We start from the raw sequence: 17,464 nt of genomic DNA, 5'->3' as shown, positions 1-17,464 counted from the left end.
AACATCAGGGAGCTTCAATAGTGGGCAGCAATGAGTGGACACCTTGGGGGAGCCAGTCGCTGGTCACTGGTGAACAGTCCAGTTAGTGACAGATATCCCCTGCATGTTTGGAACAGGCTCTGAAGGACAAGAAAGATGCCATTTCTCAAAGACTAGGGTCCAGTAGGAGAACCAAGGAAGAGTTTGAAAGTGAAGAAATAAGAGAACACAGCTGACAAGATTTGAGACTAAAGCTTGGTAGCAGGGAAGCTTTGAGCCAGGCCAGTACCCAGTTCATGGTTCCCAGAAACAAGGCAAGAAACGAGGGCCTAAGAGGGGCATGAGACCTGGGCGAGACCTGCAGCAAGACTGGCAATGCTGAGCCCTGAACAGCAGAGTCACCTTTCTCCGTGCCCCACTCACACACCCGGACCCAGAGCCCAGGAGGTTAGGGAGCCAGGCAGCACGAGAAAGAACACCATTCCCCCAAGGAAGCTTCCCACTACTCCCCACAGGTGAAGAAACCCCTACTCCAGATGCCTCCTCAAAGCACCCTCCTCCACTCCCCACCTGCTGCTCCTCAAAACACTCTTAGGGCCATACTCTTGCTTCTTCCTTCTGCAAAGCCAGGGCAATAATATAGCTGGAATATAAAACTTTTCCCCTGCCTTTGTGACTTGCCCAGCTGTCCCTGTGAAGGGGCCTGTGGAATGCGGGCAGACAGAAGGCTGCTCTGTGACGATGGGGTCCAAGCCAGAAAGGGCTCTGAGAGCTGTGCCCCATCATCAAGTTCACTAGCAAGACCTCCTCTGGTGCTATATCAGAACCATGTCCCTTCGAGCATTCCTGATGAGATGGCAAAAGCAGAACTGGGTCAAGGAGAGGCCCGGCAGGTTCCTTGATAAAGAGAATCGCACACCTGGAAGTTGAATCTGAACAAGGAGCTCAGAAAGAAACGTGCCCTGGGCTCTAATGTTCACAGAGCCTCGGCCTCTTGGTTTAGAGAGCAAACCAAGGCTGGGGATTGTAACACTCCTTCCACAGCCACCAATACTGTCTCCTGGGGGTGAGTCTAAGTGGATGACCCTCTCAGGGTCATCTTACAATCAACCCTGAGGGGCACCGCACCGACCCCACCTGGTGGAGCCTTTGCCCTGGACATGAAGGTAATCAGGAAGGCACTGAGCTCTCAGAGGAGGCTCCTCAGTGGCCTGTTCATGCTGAAAAATGGCAAGTTTTACTTACATGGCTTTCTCTAGCTCATCGGTTTCCAGGCTCCGGTCTCCTAAAGTCTGGGAATCACGTAGAGCGAGTTCCCTACAGGACCACTGGACAGTGTCTCACGGCAACATATGTCGTAATCCCTAATATGTGGGGGAGGTGGGAGGGGGCAGTATCAAAGCTACTGTTTTTCACCCACACAGTTCCCTGAAAGTTTTACCATGTGGATATCGATCTTATAGGTTTAGCTGCAACAATCTGGAAAATATTTCTATTCCATAAACATTTTCACCCAAGATAGTCAGGTTAGGTCTGAATGAAAATTCTAGAGTCACCAATTTAAAATCTGAATTAAAATCTAGAAATGCTCTGAGACGTGAGTCTGTAGTTGCCCAGCGAGCAACACTGAACAAGCATGCTTGGCAACCAAGCCCTGACTTTCCTAATAGCCATAGCTCACGCTGGGGGACACTTGCTTTGACGCAGCACTGTACAAATTGTGGTACAGGGATCAACTCCTCAATTCCTCACAACACCTCTACAGGGTCATTATTACAAATATCCCCATGCTAGAGGTGAGGAAACTGTGGCACCATGATATTAAGAACTGGTCCAAGGATTCAGAGCCCAGAATCTGGACCACGACACTGTACTGCCTCTGGCTGGTAGAAGCACAATGCACGGAGGAGGCTTGTCCCCACCCTCACCCTTTCATCAATCAGCCAGTGGCTAACGCACACCTGCTAGGAGCTTAGTGCTGGACTGGGGTGGGGGGTGGCAAAGAGAGAGAGAGAAGGTGACTCTGGATGAGCTGCCCTTAGGGAGCTTACATTTCAGTGTGTGAGGTAAGTCACACCCACCATGACTCCAGCACAGGTAGAGAGTGAGCTCCCAGACACCAATGCCGTAGAAGCTGGGAGGGTGGTAAAGTTACTTCCAACTGAAAGGGTCACAGAGTGCATCCTGGAAGAGCTGGCATTGGAGTAGTCCAAATTTTGGGAGGTGTGCGCAAATGGTGGCTTACATCCTTGCCTGCAGGGCTCAGCAAAGCTGAGAGGGAAGAAGATGGTGATCAGCCCAGTGCAGCCTGGTCTTGCTGCATCCAGTTGGTTATGAGGACTGACAGATGTTTTTTGTTTCTGTTGCTGCTCTGGCAGTATAAAAGATCGTCGCTGTTGCCCTTCATTTTAGCATGCTCCAGAAACCCAGAATTTGTGTTGCTATAGTAGCACTCAAAGTACCATTTGAACCACACAGAGTGATCTGAAGTGAAAACACAGCTGTCTACAGGAAACGAGCTGGACAGCTGAGGTTTCCCCTCTAAAACATGGGCCAACCGTTTCAGTATCTAGCCATAACATTTTAACTTTTTCTCAATTGAAATCTCTTTTTAAAAATATTGTAGACACTCTTCTGGCACATTTAAACAGAACACAGTAAACAGTTTGTGATAAGTCATATTGATGGTGACTCTAGTGGCCACTCCAAGACGTAAGGGCAGGAATGGAAGAGGAAATCGAGAAAGCATCATTTATTTATATCAAAAAGTGGCAGAAGGGCATGAAAGCTCCCCAGTCCCCCCACTAGTGCTGCTTCTGCAGGATGGGACTATATGAAAATCAGTTATGGGCTGTGTTGTGGACGCAGAAGGAGACCACACCAGAGTGGCTTTGACGTGTCACTGGGCCTCCAAGTCCCATGATGGTGCATCAGTGCTGGGGGCCTGACCTGAAGGACGCACTAATGCTTCTGGGGGCTGCTGAGCAGAGGCATCTGCCTGCCCCCGTTCCACCCAGGGTGGGGTTGCCTGCCCCAGATCCCAAAGGGCTGCAGAAACCAGAGACAGGTGGCCGGTTGTCCCCTATGACAGCAAAGCTGTTGCGTTTTCTGTGTTGAGTGATTTGTTTCTCTGCCGTTTCAGCTGATTGTACCGGTCACTGCTTCTAAAAACAGCCAGCAATGCCGATGCTGTGACTACTGAGGCCAGCCTCCATGTCTCCCTTTCTCTGCTTTCTCCTCCTGCCTTTCCCCCTTTCTTGTCATTTCTGTTGCTACTCAGATTTGTAAGAAAAGACTGGCCTTTTATAGACATCACTTGCCGAGCACAGTTCTTCTTTCTGTCTTTGTTAGCTAACCCATCACTCATAGCCGGCGGGGAGAATCTTATGGTCTTCCGCTTCCTTTGACCAAGTTCTCCGGGGGCCTACTTTTTGCTGACAAAAGAGGAGAGTTTTGCATGTGTGTGGTTTTCTGGCAACTTTCTCTTCCTGAGCAGTCCAAAAGGCTACGGATGCTGGAAGGGGAGCATGTATAAACAGTCTTTGTAGTCTACTCATGCCCCTCTCTGAAAGCACCGGTGGCTTGAGCAGACTGAATACTTCTGGTTCTGAGGCAAGATGGAGCTGAGTGGTGAGAGTGTCATAAAGAACAGGATTTGAGGACACACTTTATCATTTACTGGGTCTGTGACTGTGGGCAAGCGAATGTCTCAATTTCTTTACCTGCGTGCAAAATAAGGCTAGCTGTAGTCATTACCTCATATGGAAAACACTGAACACAGTACTCACTAAATATTCGCTATTATTATTGATGTTATTACTGAGAGAAAATGACTGGAAATCTGGTTTCATTCAGCACACAGAAGAAGGGCTCCTAAGGGCTTATTTTTCATAAATCATCATTTATGGTAAAGAATTAGCCTATGCGTGGCTGTCGCTGTCTCTGAACCTCGGAAATTCTTTAATGGCCTGAGTTTGTAATTGATCATCATATAAAATAGTTCACAAAGTTTGGTGAACTACTTTTAAAGTCTGAAAAAAATGCTTTGAAACATATGCAGTTGTGACCATCTTTTAGGAACACCATTTGAGATATAAATTACAGCGAATACTATTTTGTGGTTTGAAAAAACACAAGGAACCAAAGATCTGTTTTTCGGGATGAGGTGGACTGAAGCTAGTGTCAGAAAGCTACTGGAGAAAAGAAAAGCTTTTGAGCTCTCCAGAAATATTACCAAGTCGTGGTTGGCATTCCTGGGCAACCCCCTGGCGATCAACAGAGCAGACTGGCTCCCCGGGCTCCTGTCCTGTGTGTGTGTGTTTTGTTAGCGTTGTCCCCAGGTCTTCCTTAGCTGAGTAAGGCCCTGAGGGTTGTCCTCTCTGTCCGTGACTCTCACAGGGATTTGTGACAACATTTAAACTAAAATGTGTTATTAATGAGATCTATGCTTTTTTCGGGAACTTTACAAATGCTTTTTTTCTTTTGCTAAATCCAAAGAAATATCTGAGAATTATTTTTATTTATGTAATATTCAGAATTTGAAATAATTTTGCAATCATCTTAATGTTTTAAGATGAATTCAGCCCTGACGGGTATGGTTCAGTGGGTTGGGCATTGTCCTGCAAACCAAAAGTTTGCCAGTTCCATTCCAGGCCGGGGCATATGCCTTGGCTGTGGGCCGGATCCCCAGTTGGGGGGCATGCAAGAGGCAACCAATCCATGTTTCTCTCACACATTATGTTTCTCTCCCACTTTTTCCCCCGCCCTTTCCCTCTCATAAAATAAAATTAAAAATGAGTTCATATGTTGACTAGTACATTATAGTTATCTTTTTAGTTACCTTTCAGCTCCAAGATCCTCTGGAAAAAGAAAGCTATAGTTATTAGAAAACATTCTCAAGAAGTCTAATCTTTAATTTCCATATGTGGCTGGTAAATTAACATACCAACAAATTACTCAGCAAGAATGCTGAGGGATAATGATAAATAAATTACTGTTTTATAGAGCTTTTCGTAGTTATAGAGGATCTCCATGTCCCAATTGTAATTACATGTAGAATGCTTGATTTTGAATCCTACTGTACTGTTGGATTTCATTAAAATCATTATTATCATCATCATTATCTTTGTTATTATTTACTATGTATTGCCTGTTATGTTCCCATATGTTTGTAAGAAATACTTATATGGTCATATCATTGAGTATAAATTTACACTAGGGATATTATTGGCTTGTCAAACTGCTTACTTCAGTTATTTTGCCATTGATTCAAAATAGGCAAGTAAAATAGAGAGAGAGAGAGAGAGAGTTTAGGGAGTGAAGGAGGGAGGTGAAAAGGAAAGACGAGAGGGAAGAAAAGGGAAGGGAAGGGAAGAAGTAGTACCTGCTTAAGCTCACAAAGAATTTAAAAATAATTATATAGCCCTGGCTGGCATGGTTCAGTGGATTGAGAACTGGCCTATGAACTGAAAGGTTGCCTGTTCGATTCCCAGTCAGGGCACATGCTTGGGTTGTGGGCAGGTCCCTAGTTGGGGGCATTAGAGAGGCAACTGATGGATGTGTCTCGCATATCAATTTTCTCTCCCTCTCTTTCTCCCTCCCTTCCCATCTCTCTAAAGGTAAAAAAACAAAAATAAAAATAAATTTAAAAAACAATTATATAGTATTTGACTGGCTATAGCCATTACTAGAAAGAAAAAATAACAAATTTAAGTCAATAATCAGCTCAATCCCAATAAAATTACAGGCAAGAAGTTCAGTTACTCTATTATAATGAAGATATTTGGACAAATTAGGCACACCATAGCAGCTTAAAACCTTCTCCTGTCCTCATCAGAACTCTTCAGGGGGCCAACTGTAATAATTTAGCCATAATTATTATTAATCACAAGCCTGTTTTTAATGGGCAATTCCTTTCTATTTAATTTGGCAAATTCTGTCGTCCTCTGCTTCCCACTGCATAGGAGCAAAGGTCCCAGAAGGTCTGTATGCAGTAGAGCACCCAGGGTGCCCACGGAATCACAGGGTGCCATCACATGCAGCAGGACTCACCAAGGTTAGGGGAGGTACCTTTGAATACTCTCTACAAACCTTGGCAGTGCTAGTCAAGGACAGTCACAGAACTTCTGTAATGCCCCTACCTAAACCCAGATGTGAATGACACTTCTTACCTCTAGAAGGCATAGCACATACTTTGACGATGATGGAGTAATCCTCAGCTCCCCGCTGTGCCTCACGTTCTACGAAATACCATACTCCAAGTATCACTTTTACTGTGGCCCACCATAAATGGTAAATGCTCTCCTGTGTGGGTGGGACTGCGCTAACATGTTTCTCTCTCCAAATGGCTTGTATTTCTTCCTTCATTAACTTTTCTGTACAAGGGTACACAGTCTTCTATGCACTAGGAGCATGCATCGCATATTCCACTCAGTGTTGATCGGTGAAGCTGTCGATGGCATTTACACTTACAGAATAGACCATTCAGAGCTTTACTGTTAAAATCTCAAGCCTTCCTCAAAACGGGCACAGTATTTTATTTATTTAATAGGCCTCAGTGATTTTTTTCTTGACAGAAAACTCAAAGCCTCAGACTTGTCTTTGAAATGATTAGTTGCTAATGTGGATGAATGGATAACACCAGAACAGAGGGTAATATAAAGAGAACAGAAAATATTTGCCAAAAACCATATGGGAAGATGGTGGCATGTGAGCAAATAAAGAAGTTCTTTCTTAATTTAAATGCCTCTAAGTTTCAGTGAGTGTGATGATAATATAGGAGATAATATTCAACTCTAGGATAGTAACAGGAGAATCCTTTCTTCTACTAGATGAATCTAACAGCCAATGCACTTCACCTACAACTCACAGATGAGTCAGTTTCAAGCATTAATTGGTCATCTTGCTTCAAGACATGATGGAACACATAGAAACACACCCCTCGAAAGGACCTGTGAAGAATAAATTCAAGCTTGCATCTTTAAAGGACTTGTTCCTCAAATAGGAAAAAAAGATTACCTTACACTTAGGGGAAATCATTTTAAACTGTGATGGGATAGTATCAGGGGTGTCCAACCTTTTGGTGTCTCTGGGCCACACTGGAAGAATTGTTGTCTTGGGCCACACATTAAATACATTATGACATGTAATCACAAAAACAAACTCAATGTTTTAAGTAAATTTACAATTTTGCATTGGGCTGCATTCATAGCCATCCTGGGCTACGTGTGGCCTGTGAGCCATGGGTTGGACACCTTTAAAAGAATTTCTTAAAATAGGAAAAAGAGAATGTTAGTGTTTGCTTAGACTAAAAATTCATCAGTGGTATCCCTCCAGATGCCATGATGAGAGAGAATGCTATGAGAAAAAGTATTTATTAAATAGAATAAATAAAGAAAAATTTAAAGAGCCACCTATAAGATGAAAAGATGAATGGAGGTAGAGGAAGGGTATCAAGGTAAAAAAATTCATATAAAATAATAAAATTTCCCTTGTTTAACCTCAGTTCTTGCTGCTGGATGTATCACACGAGATGAGTGGAGGGAACGGATGGACTTGTTAGAGATGGAATGAGAACATGTAGTTTGGGGTAGGCAGCACAAAATTTTGTATTTGTCTGGTAGAAGCTATCACGGCCTGCTCTATGCTGCTGACAAAGTCTGAGCATTCAACAGGACACAGCAGTCCATTCTCAGATTCTCCTTTATAAATTTGCCACTTAACAAAATAAAACAGTTCAAATGATTACTAGGCCTTTGCCATCCAGAACAGATGGTGACTGCTGATAAAATGGTGAAAGCCTTCTCTGAAACTATGGCCCACAGATTAATTCATTATCCCAGGAGAGCTGGTTTAAATGCAGATGAAAGCAGGAAGGTTGTGTTCCCAGCCCCTGTTTGTGTCTTTCCTGCAACTCACACGTTTCCTAAGAAAAGGAGCTCTTGAGTCCAACCAGCTATGACGCGGTGCCAGGGGTTTCTCTGGAGCATCAGAGCTACAGCACAGAAACGTGAAACTCAAAGAAAAAGAGGTGTAGGGGCTTCCTAGGAATTGTTTTTCATACAAATTACAATGTAGAAATAAGTAATGATAAAAGGGGTAGAAATAACAGTGAGGAAGGGAGCAAGGAACAGGGCTGATACAGACACTCAGAGAAAAAAATATTCATACTCTTAAAAGTTCTAACTAGCTGATATCCATAAGATGAGGAATCTTTCTAAGTTAATTCAGAAACTAGAAGTCAATTACAATGCACCCAAAAATGCTACTTCTGGGAACCCTGTAGCTCAATTTTTAGCAGTGATTTTATCACAGGCTATGGTGATTGTCGTGAAATGGTTGGTTTAAAATGTAAAAAGATAGACCAGAATCTATTGTTGTAACAATGGGAATTGAGAGCCAGGAACTCAGGGATCCTGAGTAGTCCACACAAGAATGTTGACCCATGGCATGCAGGGGCCACAGCAGACCCCCACTGACACTCACCAAGTCTCTGGCGGAGCAGCAATGAAGCTTCTTAAGAGTAGCCACAGAGTCCCAACACCCAGACAGCTCCTTTGGCACCAAATAAATCTTGCCTGAGAAGGAAGTTTATAAAAGCAGACTTAAAATTTCATGAGGCATGAGTATTGTATTTATTTCAGCACATTTAGGCCATAAAATAATCATTGAGCTGAAGGCTCTGGAAAGTAAACACAACAATTTAGTCTATTTTGCCTCAGAAGCAGACTCACTTTGAGTTACTGTGCTCAGATCAGATTTGTGCTTGTTATTTGGACTTTTAGTACCAGGCATATTCCTGGCAGATGCCATTAGCGTAGCAAATAATGACAGCTGAGGTTTCTGCTATCTGGCAGTGTTGATGCACTGGCTACCAAAATGCAGAAACACCTTATGGGAGCGACGTAGGTAAGCCTTGTATAGCAGAGAAGAGTGGTGTATTAGATATAGGTCACTTGTCTTGGCATTTTTAAATGTTTTACTAGTAGGTGGTTCTTTTCTGCCCAACAAGCAGAAACTTAACCTTCCTGTTTCTTTTCTGATTAAAAAATAAAATAATTTATGTTCCTTTATCACAGACCAATAGATGGTGGTGTTGGTTTGACAGAAATATACTAGATGCCAGAAGAAAATAAATCAGTCTTAAATTTGGTTTCCTCCACCCTCCCCACCAAAATCACAAAGCAAAAATCTTCACGTGAAAAGTTGGTCTCTTTCATTAATCCCAATAAAGATTCTAAATCCCACTTTTATTTTTATTTTAATTATATGGAAAGTTTAAAAGCAATAGCAAATCATCTGTCAAAAAATTAGGAGACTCCAAATAGCCAAAACAATCTTAAAACAGAACAAAATTGGATTTCTCATACTTCCTCATTATAAACCTTACTACAAATCTACGATAATCAAAACAGCATAGTACTGGCTTAAAACCAGTATTAAAGACACCACAGACCACTGGGATTGAATAGAGCCCAGAAATAAACTCTCACATATGCGTCCTAGTTACTTTTGACAAGGGTTCCAAGATCATTCAATGGGGAAAGGTCATTTTTTCAACAAATGATGATGAGAAAACTGGCTATCCACATGCAAAAGAGTGAAGTTGGACCTAACGCCATATGTAAAAATTAATTCAAAATGGATCAAAGACTAAGGAAAACACTCCACAACACTGGATTTGAAAGTAATTTCTAGGATATGACACCAAAAGCACAGATAGCAAAAGAAAAAGTAGACAAGTTGGACTTTATGAAAATCTATAAATTCTGTGTATCAAAAGACAACAGAAAAATAAACAACCCAATTAAAAAAATAGTCAAAGGACCTGAATAGCCATTTTTTCAAGGGAAGTATGCAAATGGCCAATAGCTCATGAAAAGAAGTTCAACATCCCTTGTCTAGGGAATTAAACCCACAATGAGATAGCACTTAACACCCATTAGAATGTCTGTTATTTAAAAATAATAATAATAATAATAATCAGTGTTGGTGAGGATGTGGAGAAATTGGAGCCTTTGTGCATTGCCAATGGGAACGTAGAATGATGCAGCCAGTGTGGAAAACAGTATGATGATTTCTCAAAAAATTAAAAAAGAATTACATATGATCCAGCAATTCTACTCCAGGGTCTGTACCCAAAAGAAGTGAAACAGACTTGTGCAGATATCTGTACGCCCATGATCATAACAGCTTTATTCATGATACCCAGAAGGTGGAAGCAACCCAAGTGTCCATCATCGGATGAATGCATAAACAAAATGTGCTATATGTTTTCAATGGAATATTCTTCAGTCTTAAAAAGGAGGAAATTCTGATGCAACTTACATGGATAAACCTTGAAGACATTTGCTAAGTGAAATAGGCCAGTCACAAAAGGATAAATATTATATGACTCCATTTATATGAGCGTCTTAGAGCAATCAAATCCAGTCAGAAAGTAGAATGATGTTTGCCTGGGACTGGGGGGAGGGGAGAATAGAGTTGTTTAATGGGTACAAAGTTTCCATTTGAGAAGATGAAAAAGTTCTGGAGATGGATGGTGGTGATGGTTTCACAACTCTGTGAATGTACTTTCTGCCATAGAATTGTCCAAATAAAAATAGTGCAAATGGTAAATTTTATGTTATGTGTATTTTATCAAAATAAAAAATCGTAAACAAAGATCAGTAATGATGAATGAAAGGATTGTCCAAAAAATAGGAAGAACTTACATGTCCAAAAATAGGGGAACAGAAATGGTCAAATATATTATGAAAATCTACTCAATGGGATATTTATGTAGCCAATAGCATTTGTTGATGGCTGCAACATGAAAAATGCCTTACGAAGCTTTGCGCAGTGGCAGTATCATAGCCAATGAGGTTTATCCGAGGCACGATTATTGCTAATTGAAAAATGCCTTACGATAGAGTGGTAAGTGGGAAGGGGGTAAAATTATCACATGCTATGATTGCAACTATAAATAAATCTAACTCAAGGAAAAAAAACTAAACGGAAATACCAAATGCTTAAAAAATTTGTATCAGAGAGGTGAGATAATTTGCTTTTTTCCCCCATCTATTTTCCAATTGTTTTGGAAAGTATATAATAATCTTCAAAGGAAAATAAATGAATAGTAAAAAATGAAAAGAAGGAACAAGGAAAAGTTGTTAAAGAATTATTATTAAAACTCATTTTAGTTATTGGCTATAAAATCTGTAATGTCAGATGTTTCTGAGGCTTTTGCAAAGTAGCATAAAATATCTAGGATGTGAGTGATTGAGATTCCTAGAAAACTCTTATTCAATTCTGTGCTTCAGAAACCATTCAGGATTTGGGTCACTGAGCAGAGGACACAGAAGATGAGCATCTCTAAAGAAAGCAGCTTTTCGGGGACTGTCACGCGTTTGACTCTAGGCAAAGGCAACTTCCTTGAGGCAGAAACTGCCTTTCTGGGTTAAAGCTGACTCACAGTTTGGCAAATAGAGCAGACTTTAAGACTTGTTTCCAAAATGAATTGATTCTAAGTGAGTTATTCTTAAAACAATTCTGCATCCATCTTTCTCTGGCTTAGTTGTCATTAGCTCATTGTCTTTCAGTAAGTTCCACCTCTAGCCCCGCCCCACCCCACCACCCACCTGAAGAAAGAGAATCAGAATGAGAAAGGAACTGGGTTCTCATGGTGGTGTCTGCTGTGTTGAAGGGACAGGCAGTGGGTGGGAGAAGGGGGGTTACTGTGTCAGAGAGCAGAAGCTGCAGCCAAATCTCAGATGGCTCAGCTGCTATCTGGACTCTGCATGACCTCCCACTTAGAGCTGCTCAGCTTCCCAGAAGAGGCGAGCAAGGGGGACCTGTGGAAGATGTCCCCAGAGGCGCCAAGGTAAGCAGATGATTTCAGTCTGCAAGCCTTTCTGATGGATCCTGTTGTGACAAGTTCCTGTCAGAGCCAATATCCAACTGGTCCTCTGGGGCCATTGTCCACAGCAGACACTGCCACCAAGTAGCCTCGCCAATTTAGTCTCTTTCCAAGGTGCTATTAGATTCTGGTTTGAAGAAGCTTTCCAGAGTCCCAGTTTGCTTCTTTTCTACTCTCTGCCATTTTGGACCATTCTATTCTGTGATCACTCCCAGGTGGTTCGAGATCAGATCTCTCACTGCACAGTGAAACTGCGCCAGACCACGGGTCTCATGGAGTACTGCCTGGAGGTGATTAAGGAAAACGATCCTAGCGGCTTTCTGCAGGTAAGTACAATTAGGTTTTGCTTTGGATTCTCAGTGTCCCAGGAGACTGAGTCCACCAAGGCCAGACTCCCAGCGGCCCTGGCTGGACAGGGATCCCTCCATAACAGAACATACCTTCACACTGCTGGGGGTTTGCGGGTGCCTGCGAAACTCCACTGACTTCCGGGAAGTCTCTGCCACCATGTGCTACAAGATTGAGAAGTGCATGGGCCTCCTTTTGTTTGTTTGTTTCTGTTCTTGTGTTTAATCTTGAAAACGTAGTTCCATATAAGTTCCCCCAAAGCAGAGTTATTGCCTAAGAATTGTGTCCTTTCCCACTAATATCTCCTGGACAGTTTTGTCAGCTAGAAACTTCTAAATATGCCAGGTTTCTGTCTTCTGGACACCTCCTACTGCCAGTAAATCGGTGCTTTCCCAAAAAGAGGGAAGTTTTTCATTCCTCAGATGTCCCATGTGTTCATTTCTTCAGTGTTCATTGTTGCAGTGAGATGCTATGATGTCAGCTGAATTTTACTTGTTTCAATCCCAATGATTAAGGGATCTTTTATTAAGGAATATGTAGATCCGTTGCAACTCTCTACCAAACTGGCCAAGAGTGGCAGAGACTAAATGTAAGAAATGAAAGCGCTCTCTGCCAAACAGTGGAGGGAAACAGGAAGATGATGGCTTATAGTGTAAGAAATTCCATTTTACAGATTATCATATGCAGCCTCTCTAAACTATTGGGTTTTAGCTCATCAGTCATAAGTAGCATGATTGTATGTCCAGGTTTGTCTGTTAGAGCAATTAACAGCTCTAATTGTTTATGTCACCACCTCTGGTGCACACAAATGTCCAGTTTGGGTCACCCTCATCCTAACAGGCTCCTCCCACCTGCACAGAGACAGGAAGGCGAAAGGCCCAGGGAAGGTAGGCAGTAACACCCCAGGAGAGTCGAAGAGCAGCGCTCTGTGTCCCCTGTGGTGCTGTGTTTCTTAGGCTGTGGTCTTTGATGTGATTAGATTTCTGACGCCCTCATAAGGAGAGTGCACCTGACTGAGGACCAGTGGGGGAAAGGCACGCTCACTCCCAGGATGACCACGGACTTCGACTTGAGTCTGGACAACAGCCCTCTGCTGCAGTCCATTCACCAGCTTGACTTCGTGCCGGTGAAAGGTGAGTGCCTGGGTTCCTCCGTGCCGGTCAGGGCACCAGCTCAGTGGAGACTGGTGCTTGAAGCAGGGACAGGCAAACAAAAGGCAGCTGCCAGGTTTATAAATCCCCTGAGAGGAGGCTCCTGTCTTATCGTACCCTGTAGCTGTGTAACGTACCTCTCAGAAAGTCAGATGAATTCAGTGTTTGTCACTTTGAGAATCTTGGAGATTTCAGAGGCTCAGCATCAGAGAATAGCTGACAAAAAAGGAGATAGGAAGAGAGAGCAAGCACCACCGTACCTATATATAATCTTGTTACCGAAAGTAACCCAGAAATATTGATATAAATCAAGGACTTCAGAATTGAAGTGACTGCTTCCACATGGATAGAGATAGTGAGCAAACAGTTGAACATGGATTAGTGGGAACTTGAGGGACTCAGCAGCTTGCCAATCCTGGTCAGGAAAATTCGAGCCTGGACATGGATAGAGATAGTGAGCAAACAGTTGAACATGGATTAGTGGGAACTTGAGGGACTCAGCAGCTTGCCAATCCTGGTCAGGAAAATTCGAGCCTGGATGCAGAAAGAAAATGCAAATTAAAAATAAACATTAACTTTTTGATTTATGTGACTAAAGGATATGGCAAGATCTCTGATATTTCGGGGTGGCTAAGGCAAGGTAAAAATACTTAAAATTATCTTAAGGAAGTTAACTCTCTCCAATCAAAATAAAAACTCAAGCCAATCACGCAATGATATTTTAATGGTGCTGTAAGTAATATCCATTTGAAAAATATATCTGATAGTGGTTTTTTTACTTTTCATATTGAAATAATTATACATTCACAGGAAGTAGCAACGATAGTAAGGAGAGGTCCCAGGGTCCACTGTACAGGACACTGTATCCAGTGTCTATCAGTGGTTACATCTTGCATAACTATCACATAATGCCAAAACCAGGAAAGGACATTGGCACGTTGTGTGCGTCTGGTTCTGTGCCATTTTGTCAGGTGCATAGCCCCCACTGCAGTTGAGGTGCAGAACGACTGCATCACCACAAAGATCCCCCGCAGGCTACCCCTTAGAGTCACACCCTCTCCTGGGCCCTCCACCCTCCCCAGTCCCTGGCAACCATCGATCTGTTCTCCATTTCTAGAACTTAGTCATTTTCTGATGTTTTTTAAGAAATTGATTTGCTTTTTACCTCTCCCAATTTAAGCATCCACATAATACATGGTTTAGAAGTAAGTGCTTCAAAAAGTTTGTTTCACAAGAAAAATCTACATGCTTCCTTTATCAGACAGACAGAGCCACCCAACCCAGCGAGTTTTAGAGCCATCTACTGATGGCTGCCGCCACACCCTTAAACTCACCCTGCACCTGGTGCAGGTACTTCTCTCTCCATCTTACGGATCCTTGCCCTCTTTTATTTTCAGTTTTCTCGATTTTTGTTTAATATGTTTTGCTTTGGGATGATGTCTTAATCCATGTTTAAAGTAAGTAGTATATAGATTGCAAACAAAAATACTTTGCTGCAGTAACAAAAATGTTTAGCATTTGTTGACTGCTTACCAAATCAGACTCTCCTAAGCCCTTTACATGGATTAACTCTCTCTGTTCTCACAGCCCTAGTCCGCAGCTGAGGAAACTGAGGCACAGGAAGCCTGAGTTACTTGCCTGAGCTCACACAGCTAGTGACTGCCGGGCCCAGGGTTCAAATCCAGAGCCCACACCTGCAACTCCCAGTTTGTGCTGTAAAGTTAGCACCTTACTAAGTGGCTTCTTCAAGGAATCACTGAATTCCTCTCTTAATTTAAGAAGTTATGTCACAAAAGGGCAATGTAAGGGCTTTTGATGGAAGAGAAAAAAAAATGAGCCAACCCAATTAGCCTTGGTGATGGGGCAGGAGAGAAGGGCAGATAGAGGGTAAAAGCCTCCGGTCTTTGAAACGCGTCCATCAGCTAGCAGAGCCCACTCCTCCCCCATCTGCTGTCATTTTGAGTCATGTCCATCTGCCCACCGTGGCATCCAGGCCACCTGGTAGGATGGGAACAATAGTGTTGGAGTGAACAAGCCCTTTATCTGGCATGGAAACTTCGGGTTCATGTGCTGTGCATCCCAGACCGCATTCCTAAAGCATTGCCACTTGACTAGTTAGGCTGCAGACAGAAAGAAGCGTGGACACAGCTGTGTGTGCAATCCTGGTCAGGAAAATCATTAGTCAGTACACACAGCCGAGAATGCCAAGCACTGTAAAGGCCAACACGTGGAACGCACAGCAGAAATTCACCTGGAATGCAAAACTATCCAGAACAGCTATTTATGAAGGTAATAAAATAGGCCATTTGGTATGAGACAGGATTATTCCCTTTTTCTTTTTAACACTTCATCTTAATTTAATTTCCTTCTGAGAGTGGTATCCCTCTGCAGAGTTAGTTTATATGCTTTGTTTTGTGCTCATTAAGTTTAATTAGTTCACTGACAGCCCAGTCCTCTGTAGAATCTGAATAATTTTTATCCGTCACGTGCTCACAATGGAAGGAAAAGGCCCTGGAACTTGATTGGCTATAGTGAAGACTTCCGCTGGCTTCTCTGATATCTGTTGTCATATATCCAACTGTATCAGTGTAGCATTAGACTATTTTTAGGATATTCACAGTTTAATAAACTGCACTTTTGCACATTTACTTATTGGTAAACATATCTCAAGAAGCTGCACCCCAAAATCCATGTATAAATGACCAAAATTTACATACCATTGTAAAACTAACAATATGTGTAACTCAATATGTTTTCTAACTGTTCCAATTGTCTTCTAATTGTGGATTATAGTAAAAGGTTAAAATATTTTCAAAATTACTTAAAATATGCATTTAAAGTTATGATCCAAACCGAAAACTAAAATTTCTGCTTGCTTCTTGAATCAAAATTTTAGCATCTCTCTGGTTTTGAAATTTCATTTCAGATGCTTTTTTTTTTCTTGACATCAAAGAAGATAGTCCATTGTTGATTTTTACATGTTTCCACTTAGGCCAGCTACTATTCAGCAAGAATGCACTGCCTAAAATTATTCTATTAACTAAGGATTTAACTAATCTGTTCTTTCTGACTTTACATCACCCCCAAGCAATCAAAATCTAAGTGGATAACGCTGGTACCTTTTCTGTTCAAACATCCCTAAATTATAATGATATGTTTTCTGGTTGCATTTTGATTAGCAAATCATTTTACCCTCTTTCTAGACTATTGGGAGTGGCATTTGAGCTCTCAGACTTTTATAATAAGCAACAGATTAAACTTTATTGTCTGTTTTTTATTATTTATTTATTTGCATTTAGTTTTTCCTTAATTCTAAGTTGGTATTGTCAACTTTTTCCCAGGTCATGGGAAGAAAATTTTAAGATTCTTTTCCTAGCCCATCAAGGGTTCTGCTGCTTGGCTCAGAATAAATTTCAGATACACACCCCGTCTCAGAAAAATATTATCCCAGAATTGTCTGAATATGCATTGTGTCCCAAGAGTCGCTAGGCATGGTGCTGAGAGGAAACACCAGGGTATCCATTCTGAACCAGGATGGAACAGTGACTTAACACACTCTGCCAAGCCTGTCTAGCACAGAGACCAATGGCTGTTAATCCTCTTAAGTGCCTCTATTCACCTAAGTCACATTTATCTTTATTAACTCATACTGAATGTGAGAGCTCTGAGGTTGCACCAAGGTCATGGGCAAGGACAGTGTGACCTGAACAGATTGTCCTATAAATCATGGAGAAAGTGCGCCCAGAGGTTCGGCAGTGATGGAGATGAGCGCGCACAGTGACTGCATGTAATCTGTTCATGGTTTGGGGGCCTAAAAGGCATGCACACAAAACCTGTTATCCTTAACAGTGTACTAATGACAGCTTGACAGAACTAGTTTATTATTCCTCTAAACTCTAAAGTTCCCCACATGCCATTTGTATTGTTTGTATTATCATAAAGAGAAATGACAGTTCACAAAGAAACCTTCAGAGAAGGTGACTCAGGAAAATTGCATTCCCAACCACCATAGGTCCTACAGTGAAATATTTCATTAATCTATACCATCCATACTTGGGAAGCTGTATCGTTCCCATACAGAAACCAAAAA

General features: G+C 42.1%; 1 protein-coding gene and 1 non-coding gene across 12 annotated transcripts in view; both read left to right on the top strand.

Annotated features, from left to right (window-relative positions):
- Positions 1-17,464, top strand: part of TRIM9 (tripartite motif containing 9) — a 100,491-nt gene that overhangs the window by 54,752 nt on the left and 28,275 nt on the right. For all 11 annotated transcript variants that reach the window (XM_024568088.3, XM_045201840.2, XM_045201838.2 and 8 more), the window contains exons 4-5: positions 12,091-12,201; positions 13,203-13,356. In XM_024568088.3, coding sequence (XP_024423856.1) covers positions 12,091-12,201; positions 13,203-13,356 — 265 coding nt within the window. The remainder of the gene's footprint in view (positions 1-12,090; positions 12,202-13,202; positions 13,357-17,464) is intronic.
- On the top strand, positions 10,808-10,949 carry LOC112312165 (U4 spliceosomal RNA). The gene has a single exon (XR_002975582.1). It is a non-coding gene; the product is annotated as a U4 spliceosomal RNA (small nuclear RNA).

This window comes from Desmodus rotundus, chromosome 7 (assembly GCF_022682495.2).
Source record: "Desmodus rotundus isolate HL8 chromosome 7, HLdesRot8A.1, whole genome shotgun sequence".
Lineage (NCBI taxonomy): Eukaryota > Metazoa > Chordata > Mammalia > Chiroptera > Phyllostomidae > Desmodus > Desmodus rotundus.
This window is presented reverse-complemented; position numbering and strand designations above follow the sequence as displayed.